This window comes from Salvelinus fontinalis, chromosome 13, assembly GCF_029448725.1.
Source record: "Salvelinus fontinalis isolate EN_2023a chromosome 13, ASM2944872v1, whole genome shotgun sequence".
NCBI lineage: Eukaryota > Metazoa > Chordata > Actinopteri > Salmoniformes > Salmonidae > Salvelinus > Salvelinus fontinalis.
In genome coordinates this window covers 4,447,208-4,463,400 of record NC_074677.1, presented here as the reverse complement: position 1 = coordinate 4,463,400, position 16,193 = coordinate 4,447,208, and the positions used below count along the sequence as shown (strand labels likewise).

Sequence of the window (16,193 nt, the reverse complement as noted above, 5' to 3'; positions counted from 1 at the left end):
ACTAAACAAAAATATAAACGCAACATGTAAAGTGCTGGTCCCATGTTTCATAAGCTGAAATAAAAGATCCCATACAATTTCCATATGCACAAATAGCTTATTCACGGACCGCACCACAAATCAATGTCCGTGGATGTGGAAATCAAGGCCGTTCTGGACTGCACCCCAAAACAGATGTCCAAAAGGCGTCAGCGTCGGTCCATGCTTACTGGGGTGTAGCCTACCATGTCTGCCAGCAATGGAATTTTATGAATACCCATCCATGTGGTAGGCCCACTGTTTGTAAAACGGGCCGATTCCTATAACGAATCAATTTGGCTATTTAAACACTGAATATCAGCTACCCAACTTTATCAGGAGTTATTATGATTATATGTGCAATGTGTTTACACAGTGGGAAATGCAGAAGTATTTTATTTTTCCCTATGATCAGCTTTTCAAAAATTGATAGATACAAACTTGAAACCACTGATCATGACAATGGGATGAAACTCCTGGACAACAGTTGTGATTGTCCATTTCATATTGTCCATTTTACTTTGACCAGTCCAGTTTTTAGGATATGTTGTTTGTTAACATAACTGCGCATTTTTTATTTGATTGAGCGCCATTAAGGTTAGGCTATTTGATCGAAGAAACCTGCATGATGTAAAAAGTGTCCGTCTCATTACATTGTCATCCATTTTATCTCCAACCTGTAGGCTACAGAAAAGGCCACATACTATTTCTGCCAAATCATATATGTGCTACAGGATTTATGTTAGGTACATTTTTTTCACAAAACGTTGGTGGAGCTGCAGCAATGAGTCTCTCCAACATCACCCTAGAGAAGAGCGCTGGGAATGGACAAGCAAAATATTACCCATCCTTACTTTTGACAAAGTGGGCCCAGTTCATCACAGGGCGGCATCAGCTCTCACCTAAAAAGTCATATGCCACTGGTTAAGTGAAATTGTCATTGTTTTTGGACAGTATTATGTGAGGTTGTATGTGTTGTTGGAGGTGCGTCTTGGTCTGTTTAGCTCAGAAAATGCCACTATCAATCTGATGCAATAGGCGACCGCCTAATCCTGCTAATGAGCGGGCCGGTCGTGAGTAGACGCCTTCTGTCCAATGACTCTTATGTGTAATGTAATGGAACTGAGGGTTTAAAATAAATGTAACTTTTTAGACAAAAGGAAATTACATACTACAGCACAAAGCCGACATTTAGGTGAATCAATATAACTTAAAGTATATTATTCGGTGACTGTGTAGTTAAAAATGGAATAAATCAATGCATTTGCAAGCGCTGGCTATTGAACCTTTATCTCTTGCTTTTTGTCTCCATCTGTCGGTATTTTAGTAGTACACCCACAGGAAGTTATAAACGAAGCGTGCTTGGTAACAAACCGGGCGACAGAAGCGACTGCTGATTAAACAACACTGAATGAAACTGAGTTTTAAGGAAGCAATTACTTTACACATTTATTACACGTCGTAGCACGTGTTCCTGCACACCACAGAAACGAAGGGATTTGTGGCACACCGCAATTTGTAGGTATGAATGCGCATCGGATTGTCTTTACTCTTGTAAAAATAACAGTCCATGGCTGGCAGGCCATCGAATTAGCTTGCTAGCTAGCTCGAGCTGGATGAATGAGAGACACGCAAGTAATGTTTTCTTAGTAATGCCAGACATGATGTACATTTTTTGTTCAATCATCATTTGATCAGATCGCATCTGAGTGATTGATAAATTGCGGATAATAACTAGCTAGCTAACGTTTGCTAGCTAGCTAATTTATTGAATGGCGTGAGCTGAATCTATCTACGAAGATAATACTAGGCCATCCCTAACCTAAGTTGCTAACTAACAAACTATATGGTAGCCATATTAAACTTAATTTATAAGTTGTTTTCATTGCAAAGTACTGGAAGCAATGAATCTCCAATAAGATTGCTTTGCTGTTCTGGTTTCTGGATGTGTAGCTATCTGAGTTATTATTGTGGTCGTACAGTTGTTGCAGGAGGTTCGCACCAGCATGTCTGTGTCTGTGATCATTAAATGGGGAGGGCAGGAGTACTCCATCAGGACACTCTCCGAAGAGGACACTGTGCTGGACCTCAAGCAGTCCATCAAGTCCCTGACAGGGGTTCTCCCAGAGAGGCAGAAACTCCTAGGATTAAAGGTCAAAGGTAAAAACCCATCTGTGGATGGCAGCTGTAAAGGCCAATAACTGTTTTACTGCATTTGAGAGTTAATTGGCACGTGCAGCACAGATTGTATGGAAGTATTTTCCCTCTCACGCTTCACATCGTTGTGGACATCTGCCTTTTTCTGAGTTGTCTGGATATCGGATTCATCACGTCTTAATGGTTCTGTCTCTCTCCCAGGCAAACCAGCAGAGGACCAAGTGAAGCTTGGTTCACTGAAGCTGAAACCCAATACCAAGATCATGATGATGGGCAGCAGGGAGGAGAGTCTGGTGGGTTCCTCGTCCTTCTGCTCTTGTACTAAACTGTATGGTGAACCATTCCACACCGAGGACTGTGATTGGTGAAGCCTGCTTCCAGCTGTTTACCAGAAGCAATGTCACCACAAGCACTGACTTGTAGAGTTGATTTTTCTAACTTTAGCATGTCAAAGACCTTGGCCTCATAACACTCCATCGTTTTGTTTTGTGAAGGAAGAAGTTTTAGCACCTCCCCCAGAGAATGATGACATTGTCAATGACTTTGACATTGAAGAAGAGGTGATTGAAGTACAGAACAGGTGCAGTAGGACTTTTCAGATCCAAATAATTTATACTGTAGTTTCAGTCATACAAGTAATGAATTGATTCGGCTCAAACTTCGCTTGGCACTCTACGGTATGGTTTCTAAGATCACATAGTCAGTCCAATATCTTGTTTTAACTTAACGCCCTTTTTTGTTTTCTTTAGAGAGGAGAACTTGGCCAAGATAGCCCGCCGTGTCAAAGACTACAAAGTGGAGGGGATGAACCCACCCAGGGCAGGAAAGAGTCTGTTGGTACTAGATGTGGACTACACGTTGTTTGGTGAGTAGGAAGACTATCAAAACTGCATTGGGCACTGCTGTTTGCCTAGTTAAGTGATTTAATAATTTCACAATTTTCTAAATATGAAACATATTTTAAGAATTTAGAATATTATTGAAAGATTTTAAACCCATGTCCTTATGCTGTTTTTTTTTTTTTTTTCTTCAAACGTTTGACAAATCAAATCAAATTTGAGCATGTTTCTCTGTGATTTGTTTTATTCCAGATCATAAGTCATGTGCCGAGACGGGACAAGAGCTCATGAGGCCTTTTCTCCATGAGTTCCTGACCTCGGCGTATGAGGACTATGACATCGTCATCTGGTGTAAGTACCAAACTGCTTGTTTTGATGTACATGGGAAGTTAACTAGCCCTAATTTGTGTTTAATTTGTTCTAGCTGCCACGAGTATGAAGTGGATTGATGCTAAAATGAAAGTAAGTATTCCGTCTGATAAGTTTTATTTTTTTTATCAGTCTCAATTTGTTGACTCTTCATGGCCAGAAAGGGGCAGTGTTTCCCCAAAAATATTTTTCACAACATGTAAACTGCCATTGAGAGCACTATACACATGCATATTGAGCAGCAGTGATTTAATATGCGGTATTGACCTGTAGTATAGAATGACAGATCAGATGTTGCCTTCCTGTTGTGGTGTATGTGACTGTCTCACCGTGCCCTCTGGTTTCTCAGGAGCTGGGAGTGACAGACAACCCTAACTACAAGATCACCTTCATGCTGGACAGTGCAGCTATGATCACGGTGCACACGCCTAAGAGGGGTGTAGTGGAGGTGAGTGGGCCTACACTGGAGCAGACAACCTCATAAATCCCACTGATTCATGTCCCAGTTGCCTGATGGAACTGTCTCCAGTCAGTGTTGTGGTGGGTGTGTTTCAGGTGAAGCCTCTTGGGGTGATATGGGGAAAGTACAGTGAGTTCTACAGCAAGAGGAACACTATCATGTTTGACGACATTGGCAGAAATTTCCTAATGAACCCACAGAACGGACTGAAGGTAAGTTCTGGTAGAACTTACATAACAAGACCGGGTGTTTCTTTGCTTCACTTGCGGTTGTTTGAGACGCCATTTATTACCATTGGAGGTGTGTATTTTTTATTTTTTATTGAACCTTTATTTAACTGGGCAAGTCAGTTAAGAAAAACATTTTATTTACAATGACGTCTTACCAAAAAGCCTCCTGTGGGGACGGGGGCTGGGATTTAAAATGAAAAGTGTGTGTGTGTGACAAAACACATCACACACATCACGACAAGAGAGACAACACTACATAAAGAGAGACCTAAAACATAGCAAGGCAGCAACACATGACAACACAGCATGGTAGCAACATGACAACAGCATGGTAGCAACATGACAACAGCATGGTAGCAACATGACAACAGCATGGTAGCAACATGACAACAACATGGTAGCAACACAGCATGGTAGCAACATGACAACAACATGGTAGCAACATGACAACAACATGGTAGCAACACAGCATGGTAGCAACATGACAACAACATGGTAGCAACACAACATGGTTGCAGCACAAAGCATGGTACAAACATTATTGGGCACAGATAAAAGCACAAAGGTCAAGAAGGTAGAGACAACAATACATCACACAAAGCAGCCACTACTGTCAGTAAGAGTGTCCATGATTGAGTCTTTGAATGAAGGAATTGAGATAAAACTGTCCAGTTTGAGTGTTTGTTGCAGCTCGTTCCAGTCGCTAGCTACAGTAAACTTTCAATAGTCTGAGTAAAATCTGCTCCGTTTCTGAGGTCGTGGTACTTTCTGGATGGAGGATTAAAAGGGAGACCAGCTCAGCCCGTTATGAGGTTGTCTTACTCTACAGGTGTATAACAGCATTGTCGTCCATCAGTTCAGTTTGATAGTTAGAAAACATATTGCATTTAGAACGCGTTGCAAAAATGTCACTAAAGCGGTGAACCAATCAGTTCTCCTCACTGGTTACGTGGACAGCGGTGTGTATTGACTGAGGTGGAGATGCTGTGGAATCCACTGGAGCAGATCAGTAAAATGCCTACACGTGTAATTACACTTCTATGGACCCCAACACTAATTAGAGGCTGGCGTAATATTTGCTCAAATGTGATGGCCGGCCATTATAAGAGACCAGCGTTTGTTTGAGAGTCTGGGCTCTATATTAACAAACCTAACGTAATGCTATCGTAGCGCTGGAAGTCCAGCCATCGTTACCACTAAGACCACATTTTGGTTGGGTTTTAAATATCCCCACCAGTGCTGCCTGAAATTGGCGTATGATTTTAAGAACACACCTCAGATATTACCACCCCTCCCACCTCAGCGCAAGAGAGTTCCTATAAGAGAGGTACATGACCAATCCTGAGCCAGGGTTGGAAAATAGACGTGTGAAGGCTTTAACAGGTCAATTGCAAACTAGTGTGTGTTTTGACAATAGTGATGGCTTAAGGCCAGGTGAAAATAGAGCCCTCTGCGTTTTAATGTCAGTTTTCAATAATTAACCTTACCAAAACCTTACCAAAACCTCCTTGAGTCTTCGAGTTGTTAGCTGTCATTATGGTGTTCATTTTGATACAACCCATTTTCAATGTCCCCCCCCCCCCCTTTAGATACGTCCATTCATGAAAGCGCACTTAAACCGTGAAAAAGACAAAGAGCTCTTCAAACTGTCTCAGTATCTTAAAGAGATTGCCAAACTGGAGGACTTCTCAGGTCTCAACCATAAGCATTGGGAGAGGTAAGGTTACTGATTCTGCAACTAACTTCGTCTTAACGTACCTTCCTGTTGTTTTGCTGCTTCAGTCCTGACCTTTTCTCTTGTTCTACTAGATGATCATAGCTCTGTGACCATTGCTGTGTTGTATTGCTGCAGGTATCGCACTAAGAAACAGAGCCAGTGAGAGCATTGTTGTGGATGTGTGAAGGGATGGGCATTCCTCAACCAGGAACAGTGCTGGACACTCAAGCCCTCACCAAACTACGACTGCCCGTTTCTGACTGGGAGCTGTTTCCTAATGTTTGGCTTGTTTTTTAAACTTCTGTTCTTCCCTCATCTATGTCTTTCTCTGTTGACTTCAGTCTGGGAGACACAGTAAATACTATACACCTACCAGTACTCAGTTTACACCTACCAGTACTCAGTTTACACCTATCAGTACTCAGTTTACACCTATCAGTACTCAGTTTACACCTACCAGTACTCAGTTTACACCTATCAGTACTCAGTTTACACCTATCAGTACTCAGTTTACACCTATCAGTACTCAGTTTACATGCAATGTTTTTTTTGTTAGGTTTCACCCAATCGTTCTTTCAGATTAGTGACTGTCATCTGTAGCTATGCCACTTAACCTCAGAGTTATACGAACATGAGTTTGTTCTGTACTGATAGTGTTCTGTATTCTCTTTCTCTCCTCTCCTCCTCCTGGCTCTCTCCTCTCCCCCTGGCTCTCTCCTCTCCTCCTGGCTCTCTCCTCTCCCCCTGGCTCTCTCCTCTCCCCCTGGCTCTCTCCTCTCCCCCTGGCTCTCTCCTCTCCCCCTGGCTCTCTCCTCTCCCCCTGGCTCTCTCCTCTCCCCCTGGCTCTCTCCTCTCCCCCTGGCTCTCTCCTCTCCCCCTGGCTCTCTCCTCTCCCCCTGGCTCTCTCCTCTCCCCCTGGCTCTCTCCTCTCCTCCCCCTGGCTCTCTCCTCTCCTCCCCCTGGCTCTCTCCTCTCCTCCTGGCTCTCTTCTCTCCCCTCCTGGCTCTCTCCTCTTCTCCTGGCTCTCTCCTGGCTCTCTCCTCTCCTCCTGGCTCTCTTCTCTCCCCTCCTGGCTCTCTCCTCTACCCCTGGCTCTCTCCTGGCTCTCTCCTCTCCCCCTGGCTTGCAGCTCTCTCCTCTGATACCACCATACCAAGTAGATGTAGTGAAGCTGGCACAGTCACGTAGTGAAGCTGGCACAGTCACGTAGTGAAGCTGGCACAGTCACGTAGTGAAGCTGGCACAGTCACGTAGTGAAGCTGGCACAGTCACGTAGTGAAGCTGGCACAGTCACCAAGTGTTACCGAGTGCACAGTCTGACACTGAGGTGGATTCGGCCTCTATTAGGAGTGTGACGTCCATTTGCTGCTGCTGGTCACAGAGGTTATTTCAGAAGGAGACGGGTGACGTTGTCCATCAGACAGTTTTTAGTTTTTCCTCATTGTCTGTTGACATCAGCTATGCTTGCCTGGAAACCAAATATATCTCTGCACCTGGTTACTGTATTTTTTAAAATATTATTAATTTGACCCAACTTTGATTTGAACTGAACATTTCTTTCATATTCTCAGGCAATTGTTAGGTCCACTGAACCAAACAATAGTTGTTGTAGTGGAGTGACTGAAAATAAATGGAGAAAGGGCACTTAGAGTTTTAGTTGGGCGGGGAGAGGTTTTTTGGCGGGGGGAGGGGGAAATTAAAGGCATTGTGTTTGGCAGACTCAGCCCAAGCACTAGACACTAAACTCAGATCAGAGTTCTCTGCTTTTATGTGGTTTATTTGTAAATAGAATTGTATATTTTCAGTTGGAATAAGGGATATAGTTCAGAACATTGAGTCGGACACCTTTCTATCCCTTACTAGTTGTCTCTTTAAAACAGTCTCTGACAGTAATTCAATATTTGCTTACATTTGCTTTATCCATTGGCAGTAACACTGGAGCGCTCATTCTCTCACGTCATCCTGCAAAGTTATGCAATAAGCTAAAGATCAACTGCTATCGGAGGAAATGAATAACTGTCAGGGTTTACATAATATTTTAAACTATCTGTTTTGGATTGTAAATATTTATTTTACGGACTTCCTTACTGCTTTGTTTTCTTGTAAACAATGTTTTGCTACCTTCATGTCGGGTATCAAAGGTAAATAAATATAAATATGCATTTCAGTTGTTAAATGAAGGTACTATCATTTTTATTTAACTAGGCAAGTCAGTTAAGAACAAATTCTTATTTACAAGGACATTTAACAAGCTGTGTATACTTACCCAGGCATCCCAGGCACTGAATACACATGTGGATGACTGACAATAGTAAATCATGTCTGTTGCTTAAGCAGCAGCACTTAAAAAAATTGTTTAAAAAGTTTTATTTTTTATTTTTGAATGTTTAAACGTACAACCTTCCTGCAGTGAAGCCGCTAAACATTTACATTACATTGTCATCTAACAGACTCAACCTATTATTGGTTTAAGTTGTCAGTTTGTCATATTGTTACCTCAGTTAAGTTTTCTTCACAATAACTTGGTTTCCTCATCTTTTACAAATCATCCCATTCGTTGTGTCCTGTGATATTTAATTAGCAGACTGTTGTATGTCAGACAACATGGACATGTTTTAACAAGTGGACACTGGATTCCTGTTGTGAACATATCCCGACTGTAAATTAAAATATTTTTTACAAAAGCTCCCTTTTCCTGTCTGATTTTTATACACAGTCAGTTACATTAGTGTAACCATTCTAAAAAAAAAAAAAACTAATTCTAGTGCCTTTAAAAGGGGATCATTTAAAAAATATATATACAAATGACGATTTGCTGATTCAGATGTATGGCTAACAAATTAACAGGGGCATGTATCTGAGTGCAAGGCTTTTATTTTTGCATTTCATTATTTAGACAAATATTCATGCTACAGTAATGAAAAACACGAGATAAATAACATAAATCATGGTTACATTTCAGAACTATTACAAATAAATCAATAACTTTCCTTACATTCGAATTACAACAATCATAATATACTACATTGCATTTTATTATCTTCGGTATAATGTAAAACAAAATATCTGAGTGACGAGACATATTTGGATGTGATGGTTGAAGCTGAGTGTGTTGTCTGTCATCTGGATGTGCTTTCCTTTTCACTATAAAGAGAAAGAAATTAGATATTTTTCTAGAAACTTCACATAAACTGAAAAAGGATGTTGAAATAACATACTATTCAAATGTTGTAGGTTGAGCTGTCATACCTGTCAATGTTTCTTATATTTATGCTTTACCCTGTTGTACAAAGACAGACACAAACCTTTCGTCTATGCACTGTTTAGCACTGTTGAAAGTTTGACACTGCTAAACTTCTCATAAAGCTGTGTATTACAGCTAATCAAATCAAATGTGCCGAATAGAACCAGTTTAGACCTTAGAGTGAATTTCTTACTTACAAGCCCTTAATTAAACAAAGCAGTTTTAAGAAAGAAAAAAACTAAATGTTTTAAGAAAGTATTTACTACAAATAAACAGAAGAAAAAAAGAAAGTGAATGAAAAAGCTAGAGAGCTAGTGAAAGACTACTCACTCATAATGGGTCCACTGACACCAGGGACAGTCAACCAGTTCATCCTTCGCCCGAAGGCAGAAACGATACTTCTTGGAGCTGTGAACTACGGTTAACTTTGTTTCTTTGGTTTCCTTTAGAAGGACCTATATATCAAGAGAGGAGAGATGGTAACCTCACCTTAGAATTTCATCCCTGGTGATAATGTTCTTCTACACATTAATTCATTTATGAAGTCACAATTACAGAGTACCGTGTTGTAAAAGGAATGATTGTAAAGATTGACCAAGTATCACAGACTAGATTAGATGGTTCATCAAGACACTATCACAAATCGCGATATTGAGGATTTCAAGAACAAAATTGTTGTATAAAAATGGGCTTCTACCTGTTTTTCAGAGTCACAGCTGTCCCTGGCGTGGACCACTTTGACCTGGAATGTAAGGGGATAGTAAGAGCGCGGGAGGCTCCACGTCGCAGGGTACTCCCACTGAAACGTGTTCCCCTCCACCTTGGTGATGTGGATCTTGTCTGTCTTCACTGACGAGGGAGAGAAGGAGACCAGACAGAACCAATATTACTGAACGTTTAAATTGGATGAAGCGATGGCCATATGAATCCTATGATGTACTGCACAACAGAAAGCATGTCTACATGAAACAAGGATGGAATGAGATGTACGGTATATTAACCTGAATGATGTGACAATGCTAAATCCAGTGAAGGAGTGTGGAGGACATGTTTTCCTTGGCCTTACTGTACCTATTTCTCGTATGTAGAACGGTGTAACGGTGTAGTCCTCTAGGAGGTAGTTGCTCCTGAAGTAGACTGTCAGGTCGATACGGGACACCTCCTCAGCAAAGGAACAGCTGTCCAGGTCCTCACAGGTCAAACCTGCACCATCACTGTGAACGAAGCAGGAGAAGTTTCTGCCAGAGAACCTGGATGAGGGACACAAATCTCCTGGTTAGCCTCGGGACTTCACACTCTCTGAAAACAGACGCATGTTCAAACATAACAAATCAAAAGCTCTTCACAGAGAGTCAAGGGAGAGTCAATGGAGAGTCAGTGTTGAGTTAATGGAGGGTCAGTGTTGAGTCAATGGAGTCAGTGGAGAGTCAAGGAAGACTCAGTGGAGAGTCAGTGGAGAGAGCGATTGCACTGTTGTAGTATTTACTTCGACTAGCATCATTCATGTAACAAGATCAAATAATGTAACCATCAGTACATGAGATCAACCCATTGGTCATACATATTTCATCTAGTGTATGTTTGATGACTTACTGTCCTACTTGGACCAGAGCAACAACTGCTGACGTCCGATACTTGGTCTTCTTCCAAAAGCAATGAAATGTTCCATTGTAATTTTTTGCCAAACATCTTATGTATTCTGGGTAAAAAGAGAAACAGAATGAGAGAAGGTTGAAACTCTCTCTCACACACACACACACGCGCGCGCACGCACGCACACTCATTCACTCACTCACTCACTCACTCACTCACTCACTCACTCACTCACTCACTCACTCACTCACTCACTCAGTCACTCACTCACTCACTCACTCACTCACTCACTCACTCACTCACTCACTCACTCACTCACTCACTCACTCACTCACACACACACACCATTCTCATCTGTGTCATGTGACTTCTCCAGGACGCGTCTCGTTCTGTTGGGTGATGGCATGTCCTGCACCAGCACCAGAGTGTGGTTGAGGTAGTCTCCAGCAGCGTTGTGGCAGCTGTAGTTCGCTCCCATCATCTCCTCCACTTTCACCTTGATCTGGTTCCCGTGTCCTTCACGCTCACTGTCCTTCATCCAGATCACCTCTGTGTCCTGATAGGAGTCCCCACAGAGCAGAGGGACCTGCGTCTCAGTGAAGCTCCTCAGATCCACCTTCACCACCTTCACTGAGAACCACATGTCCACCACTCTTTAGTACAGCGTTCATGTCGAACCGTTTGTTTTACACAAATGTTTGAATTTCATTAGTCTCCCGACATAGGAATATTATGACAGCGTTAAGTTATTCAATCAGAAGTAGATAGTGTATATGTCAGGAGGAGAAGACGGGTAAAGATGAGATATATTTATATATATAGCCTGAAACATTCACCATTTGGCATGAGAGTCTCGATGGTCTCCGTCCCATACTGGCTGCCTGATGCCACATGAAGGAGGAGATACAGGACATGGTGTAGTAACATGTTCATCTGGTAGACAGGAGAAAAAACAACAGTACTTTAAAGTTCATTTCTATGTATTGTATCTAAATGTTAATGACGTTCTCCCGAACCAGACAAAGTTAAATAGACTTTAATCAACAAGGCTATACTGTAGAAGTATGTCATGTCTTACCTTGATAATGAGATATGAGCAGTGTGTTTCTCCTGGCTGGATTGTAGTGTTGTCAGGTGGACCCAGCCAGTATTTATAGATCAGTGGAACAGAAGTGAAGCCTGCCAAGTAAGAGGAACTGATCACCTATCAGTCTCCTTTTTTTTTTGATGATCAGGGTTTGAGAATGTATAGTCGGTTAAGGTAAGCACTAGACTGCTGAATGGAAGGACCTATTTGCGTGACTTCTGTGGAATGGTGACTTGACGTCACTACCAATGTAGTGGTGATGCAATCCAGTCATCAGCTAATGACCTGGTCTCAAGTCCTGTGGCATCAGCAGTGGTAGACCCACTTTGGTAATAAGATGGACAGGAGAGCATTGTGATGTGTGGTTTGGGTTCCACGTGGTTCTTCAGTATAAAAAGTTTGTGCACACTTAAATCCCCTAAATAAATTTCACTAGAGCAGGATTCAGGAAGCATGTGCTTTTTCTTTTTCATTTCTGCATAAGCTGTCCTTCCTTATGATGAAAATATGAATGAAGGTCAGTTCTTTCCTGAGGGAAATGTGCTTTGTCAGCACATACAAAACCTCTATTGACCTCTGCTCTGCTATACAGTACTGCAGCGTGAATAAATCATCCCAATATCCCACACTAGTTTCTCTTTCTGAAGGGGCATGACTTGGTTCTTACTGTGGGCTACATTCATAGGCTACATTCATAGGCTACATTCATAGGCTACATCCATAGGCTACATCCATAGGCTACATCCATAGGCTACATTCATAGGCTACATCCATAGGCTACATCCATAGGCTACATCCATAGGCTACATCCATAGGCTACATCCATAGGCTACATCAATAGGCTACATCCATAGGCTACATCCATAGGCTACACCCATAGGCTACACCCATAGGCTACATCCATAGGCTACATCCATAGGCTACATCCATAGACTACATCCATAGGCTACATCCATAGGCTACATTCATAGGCTACATCCATAGGCTACATTCATAGGCTACATTCATAGGCTACATCAATAGACTACATCCATAGGCTACATCCATAGGCTACATCCATAGGCTACATTCATAGGCTACATTCATAGGCTACATCCATAGGCTACATTCATAGGCTACATTCATAGGCTACATTCATAGGCTACATCCATAGGCTACATCCATAGGCTACATTCATAGGCTACATCCATAGGCTACATTCATAGGCTACATTCATAGGCTACATCCATAGGCTACATCCATAGGCTACATTCATAGGCTACATTCATAGGCTACATTCATAGGCTACATCTATAGGCTACATTCATAGGCTACATTCATAGGCTACATTCATAGGCTACAATTATAGGCTACATCCATAGGCTACATTCATAGGTTACATCAATAGGCTACATCCATAGGCTACATTCATAGGCTACATTCATAGGCTACATTCATAGGCTACATTCATAGGCTACATTCATAGGCTACATTCATAGGTTACATTCATAGGCTACATCCATAGGCTACATTCATAGGTTACATCAATAGGCTACATCCATAGGCTACATTCATAGGCTACATCTATAGGCTACATTCATAGGCTACATCCTAGCTGTTTTATTTTTATTTCACCTTTATTTAACCAGGTAGGCCAGTTGAGAACAAGTTCTCATTTACAACTGCGACCTGGCCAAGATAAAGCAAAGCAGTGCGACACAAACAACAACACAGAGTTACAAATAGAATAAAACAAACGTACAGTCAATAACACAATATAAAAAATCTATATACAGTGTGTGCAAATGGAGTAAGGAGGTAAGGCAATAAATAGGCCAATAGTGGCGAAGTAATTACAATTGATCAATTTACACTGGAGTGATATATGTGCAGATGAGGATGTGCATATAGAAATACTGGTGTGCAAAATAGCAGAAAAAGTCAATAAAAACAATATGGTGATGAGGTAGGTAGTTGCCTAGTTGTGCCATATAACACGACAAGTCAGGTTTACACCCAGACATTAGAGAACATTTGTGTGAATTGAGGTCAGGATAGCAACCCAGGAAGTAGAACACTGAGACTAAACAGAACAAAGAGACTAAAGGGAACTGGAAATGGGTGGGTTGAGGTGAGAATCATGTGCCTACCTAGTATCTACCAACTCTCGAGTCGTGTCGTCTGCATTAGGGAACTTTGTCTTTGTGGAGGGGGTTCCTAGATGTGTAGCTAATAGCTGTATATAGTACATTTGTAACTATACATGCGGGTAAGAATTCATAGATTCTGAGGAAAAAGTAGTTAAAGAGTGTGAAAGTGGATTGGGAAAGTGTATTGGGAAAGTGGATTGCCATTCAGGGGTTTACTGTACCACAGGTGGAAACCCTCAGTCTAAATGTCCAATTTATGAAAGACTATTTTCAGGGATTTCCACAAAATGAATTGCCCTTTAATATATTTAATACATGTTTGATGGAGATTTAATCAAATCTACATTACCACACAGTTGCCTTTCAGTTCCCCCTCATCTATCAAAGTCTTTAGTCACACAGCTCTCACATGGGTTACCTCAGCACAAGATACTGGTTACAGAAGAGTCCACATCAACAATGATAATATCGCAAATATGTTAATTAAAGATTTTCTTCACTTAAACACGCTTTTGTGTGATTTATTTTTGAATATCTTATCCAGTGGCATTCACCCATTTGGAGTCGAATTAACTCAATCAGAGTTTGTGTTTTTACAGTAAAGACCCCTGACAAATCAAATTGTAATTGTTTCATAAAACAAGCTGGGGAATGAATGTCACTCTGTGCTTCCTTTGGCTCTATGTTGGAACCATTAGGATGCAGGGTAGAGATCAGTAGCAGCAGTAGAATCCTGCCCCAGATGAGATGGCCTACTAATTAGCCTAGCTTTGGCATGTTGATTAGATATGGCATCCGTTTACAGAGGAATGGATTACACCATCAGACTAATTGCAAGGGAGAGGCGAGCTGAGAGCATTATAATCTTTCCCAATGATTTCCTCTGAGGTGTCCCTGTAGCTGTCAATGTCCCTGTCCCAGTAGCTGTCAATGTCCCTGTCAATGTCCCTGTAGCTGTCAATATCCCTGTCCCTGTAGCTGTCACTGTCCCTGTAGCTGTCAATGTCCCTGTAGCTGTCAATGTTCCTGTAGCTGTCAATGTCCCTGTAGCTGTCAATGTCCCTGTAGCTGTCAATGTCCCTGTAGCTGTCAATGTCCCTGTAGATGTCAATGTCCCTGTAGCTGTCAATGTCCCTGTAGCTGTCAATGTCCCTATCCCTGTCCCTGTAGCTGTCAATGTCTCTATCCCTGTCCCTGTAGCTGTCAATTTTTATTTCACCTTTATCAATGTCCCTGTCCCTGTAGCTGTCAATGTCCCTGTCCCTGTAGCTATCAATGTCCCTGTAGCTGTCAATGTCCCTGTAGCTGTCAATGTCCCTGTAGCTGTCAATGTCCCTGTCAATGTCCCTGTAGCTGTCAATGTCCCTGTAGCTGTCAATCTCCCTGTCAATGTCCCTGTAGCTGTCAATGTCCCTGTCAATGTCCCTGTCAATGTCCCTGTAGCTGTCAATGTCCCTGTAGCTGTCAATGTCCCTGTCAATGTCCCTGTAGCTGTCAATGTCCCTGTCAATGTCCCTGTAGCTGTCAATGTCCCTGTCAATGTCCCTGTAGCTGTCAATGTCCCTGTCAATGTTCCTGTAGCTGTCAATGTCCCTGTAGCTGTCAATGTTCCTGTAGCTGTCAATGTCCCTGTCCCTGTAGCTATCAATGTCCCTGTCCCTGTAGCTGTCAATGTCCCTGTAGCTATCAATGTCCCTGTCCCTGTAGCTGTCAATGTCCCTGTCCCTGTAGCTGTCAATGTCCCTGTCCCTGTCCCTGTCCCTGTAGCTGTCAGAGGGCCTCTCTCAATGTCATACAATTCAATTAATGTCACATTTGACAAATTCATAATAACACACTACATTGTTTGGCTTCATATAGCCATATTCAGGGACATGATTGTTATTTATTTGACCTGTCACACCATTGTTGCAGAGGTTTGTGTCATATGGGGTGAATGTGTTGTGGCACGTGTTGTTTTGGGTCTCCTGAGAAATATAAAAAAGCTTAATTGTGAGCTCAACACCCCTGACTGTACACTGAGTTTGCAAAACATTAGGAACACCTTCCTAATATTGAGTTGCAACCCCTTTGCCCTCAGAACAGCCTCAATTCGTCAGGGCATGGACTGTACAAGGTGTTGAAAGTGTTCCACAGGGATCCTGGCCCATGTTGACTCCAATGCTGGATCCTGGCCCATGTTGACTCCAATGCTGGATCCTGGCCCATGTTGACTCCAATGCTGGATCCTGGCCCATGTTGACTCCAATGCTGGATCCTGGCCCATGTTGACTCCAATGCTTCCCACAGTTGTGTCACGTTGGTTGGATGTGGACCATTCGTGATACACAAGGGAAACTGTTGAGCTCTA

At 42.1% G+C, this 16,193-nt stretch overlaps 2 protein-coding genes across 4 annotated transcripts; one reads left to right on the top strand and one right to left on the bottom strand.

The window, feature by feature from the left end:
• Nucleotides 1–1,364: 1,364 nt before the first annotated feature.
• Nucleotides 1,365–12,340, top strand: LOC129867964 (ubiquitin-like domain-containing CTD phosphatase 1). Of its 3 annotated transcripts, none has more exons than XM_055941483.1 (11): nt 1,365–1,536; nt 2,001–2,178; nt 2,377–2,468; nt 2,670–2,755; nt 2,925–3,040; nt 3,267–3,365; nt 3,439–3,476; nt 3,733–3,831; nt 3,939–4,055; nt 5,663–5,790; nt 5,926–8,474. In XM_055941483.1, exons 2-11 carry the CDS (start codon nt 2,025–2,027, stop codon nt 5,951–5,953), a joined length of 957 nt encoding a protein of 318 aa, XP_055797458.1. In that variant the 5' UTR covers nt 1,365–1,536; nt 2,001–2,024; the 3' UTR covers nt 5,954–8,474. The 3 variants fall into 3 exon arrangements, with proteins under 3 accessions (XP_055797458.1, XP_055797457.1, XP_055797460.1); XM_055941482.1 differs by having other exon boundaries at nt 1,365–1,540; XM_055941485.1 differs by lacking the exons at nt 5,663–5,790; nt 5,926–8,474 and adding an exon at nt 9,743–12,340 and having other exon boundaries at nt 1,365–1,540.
• LOC129867963 (interleukin-12 subunit beta-like) lies at nt 8,470–11,787 on the bottom strand. The gene is made up of 9 exons (XM_055941481.1): nt 11,706–11,787; nt 11,464–11,560; nt 10,973–11,257; nt 10,628–10,733; nt 10,106–10,284; nt 9,732–9,883; nt 9,365–9,489; nt 9,040–9,070; nt 8,470–8,934 (listed from the first exon to the last, which is right to left on the bottom strand). The coding sequence occupies exons 2-8, from the start codon at nt 11,558–11,560 to the stop codon at nt 9,043–9,045; spliced, it is 972 nt and encodes a 323-aa protein (XP_055797456.1). The 5' UTR covers nt 11,706–11,787; the 3' UTR covers nt 8,470–8,934; nt 9,040–9,042.
• Nucleotides 12,341–16,193: the final 3,853 nt, after the last annotated feature.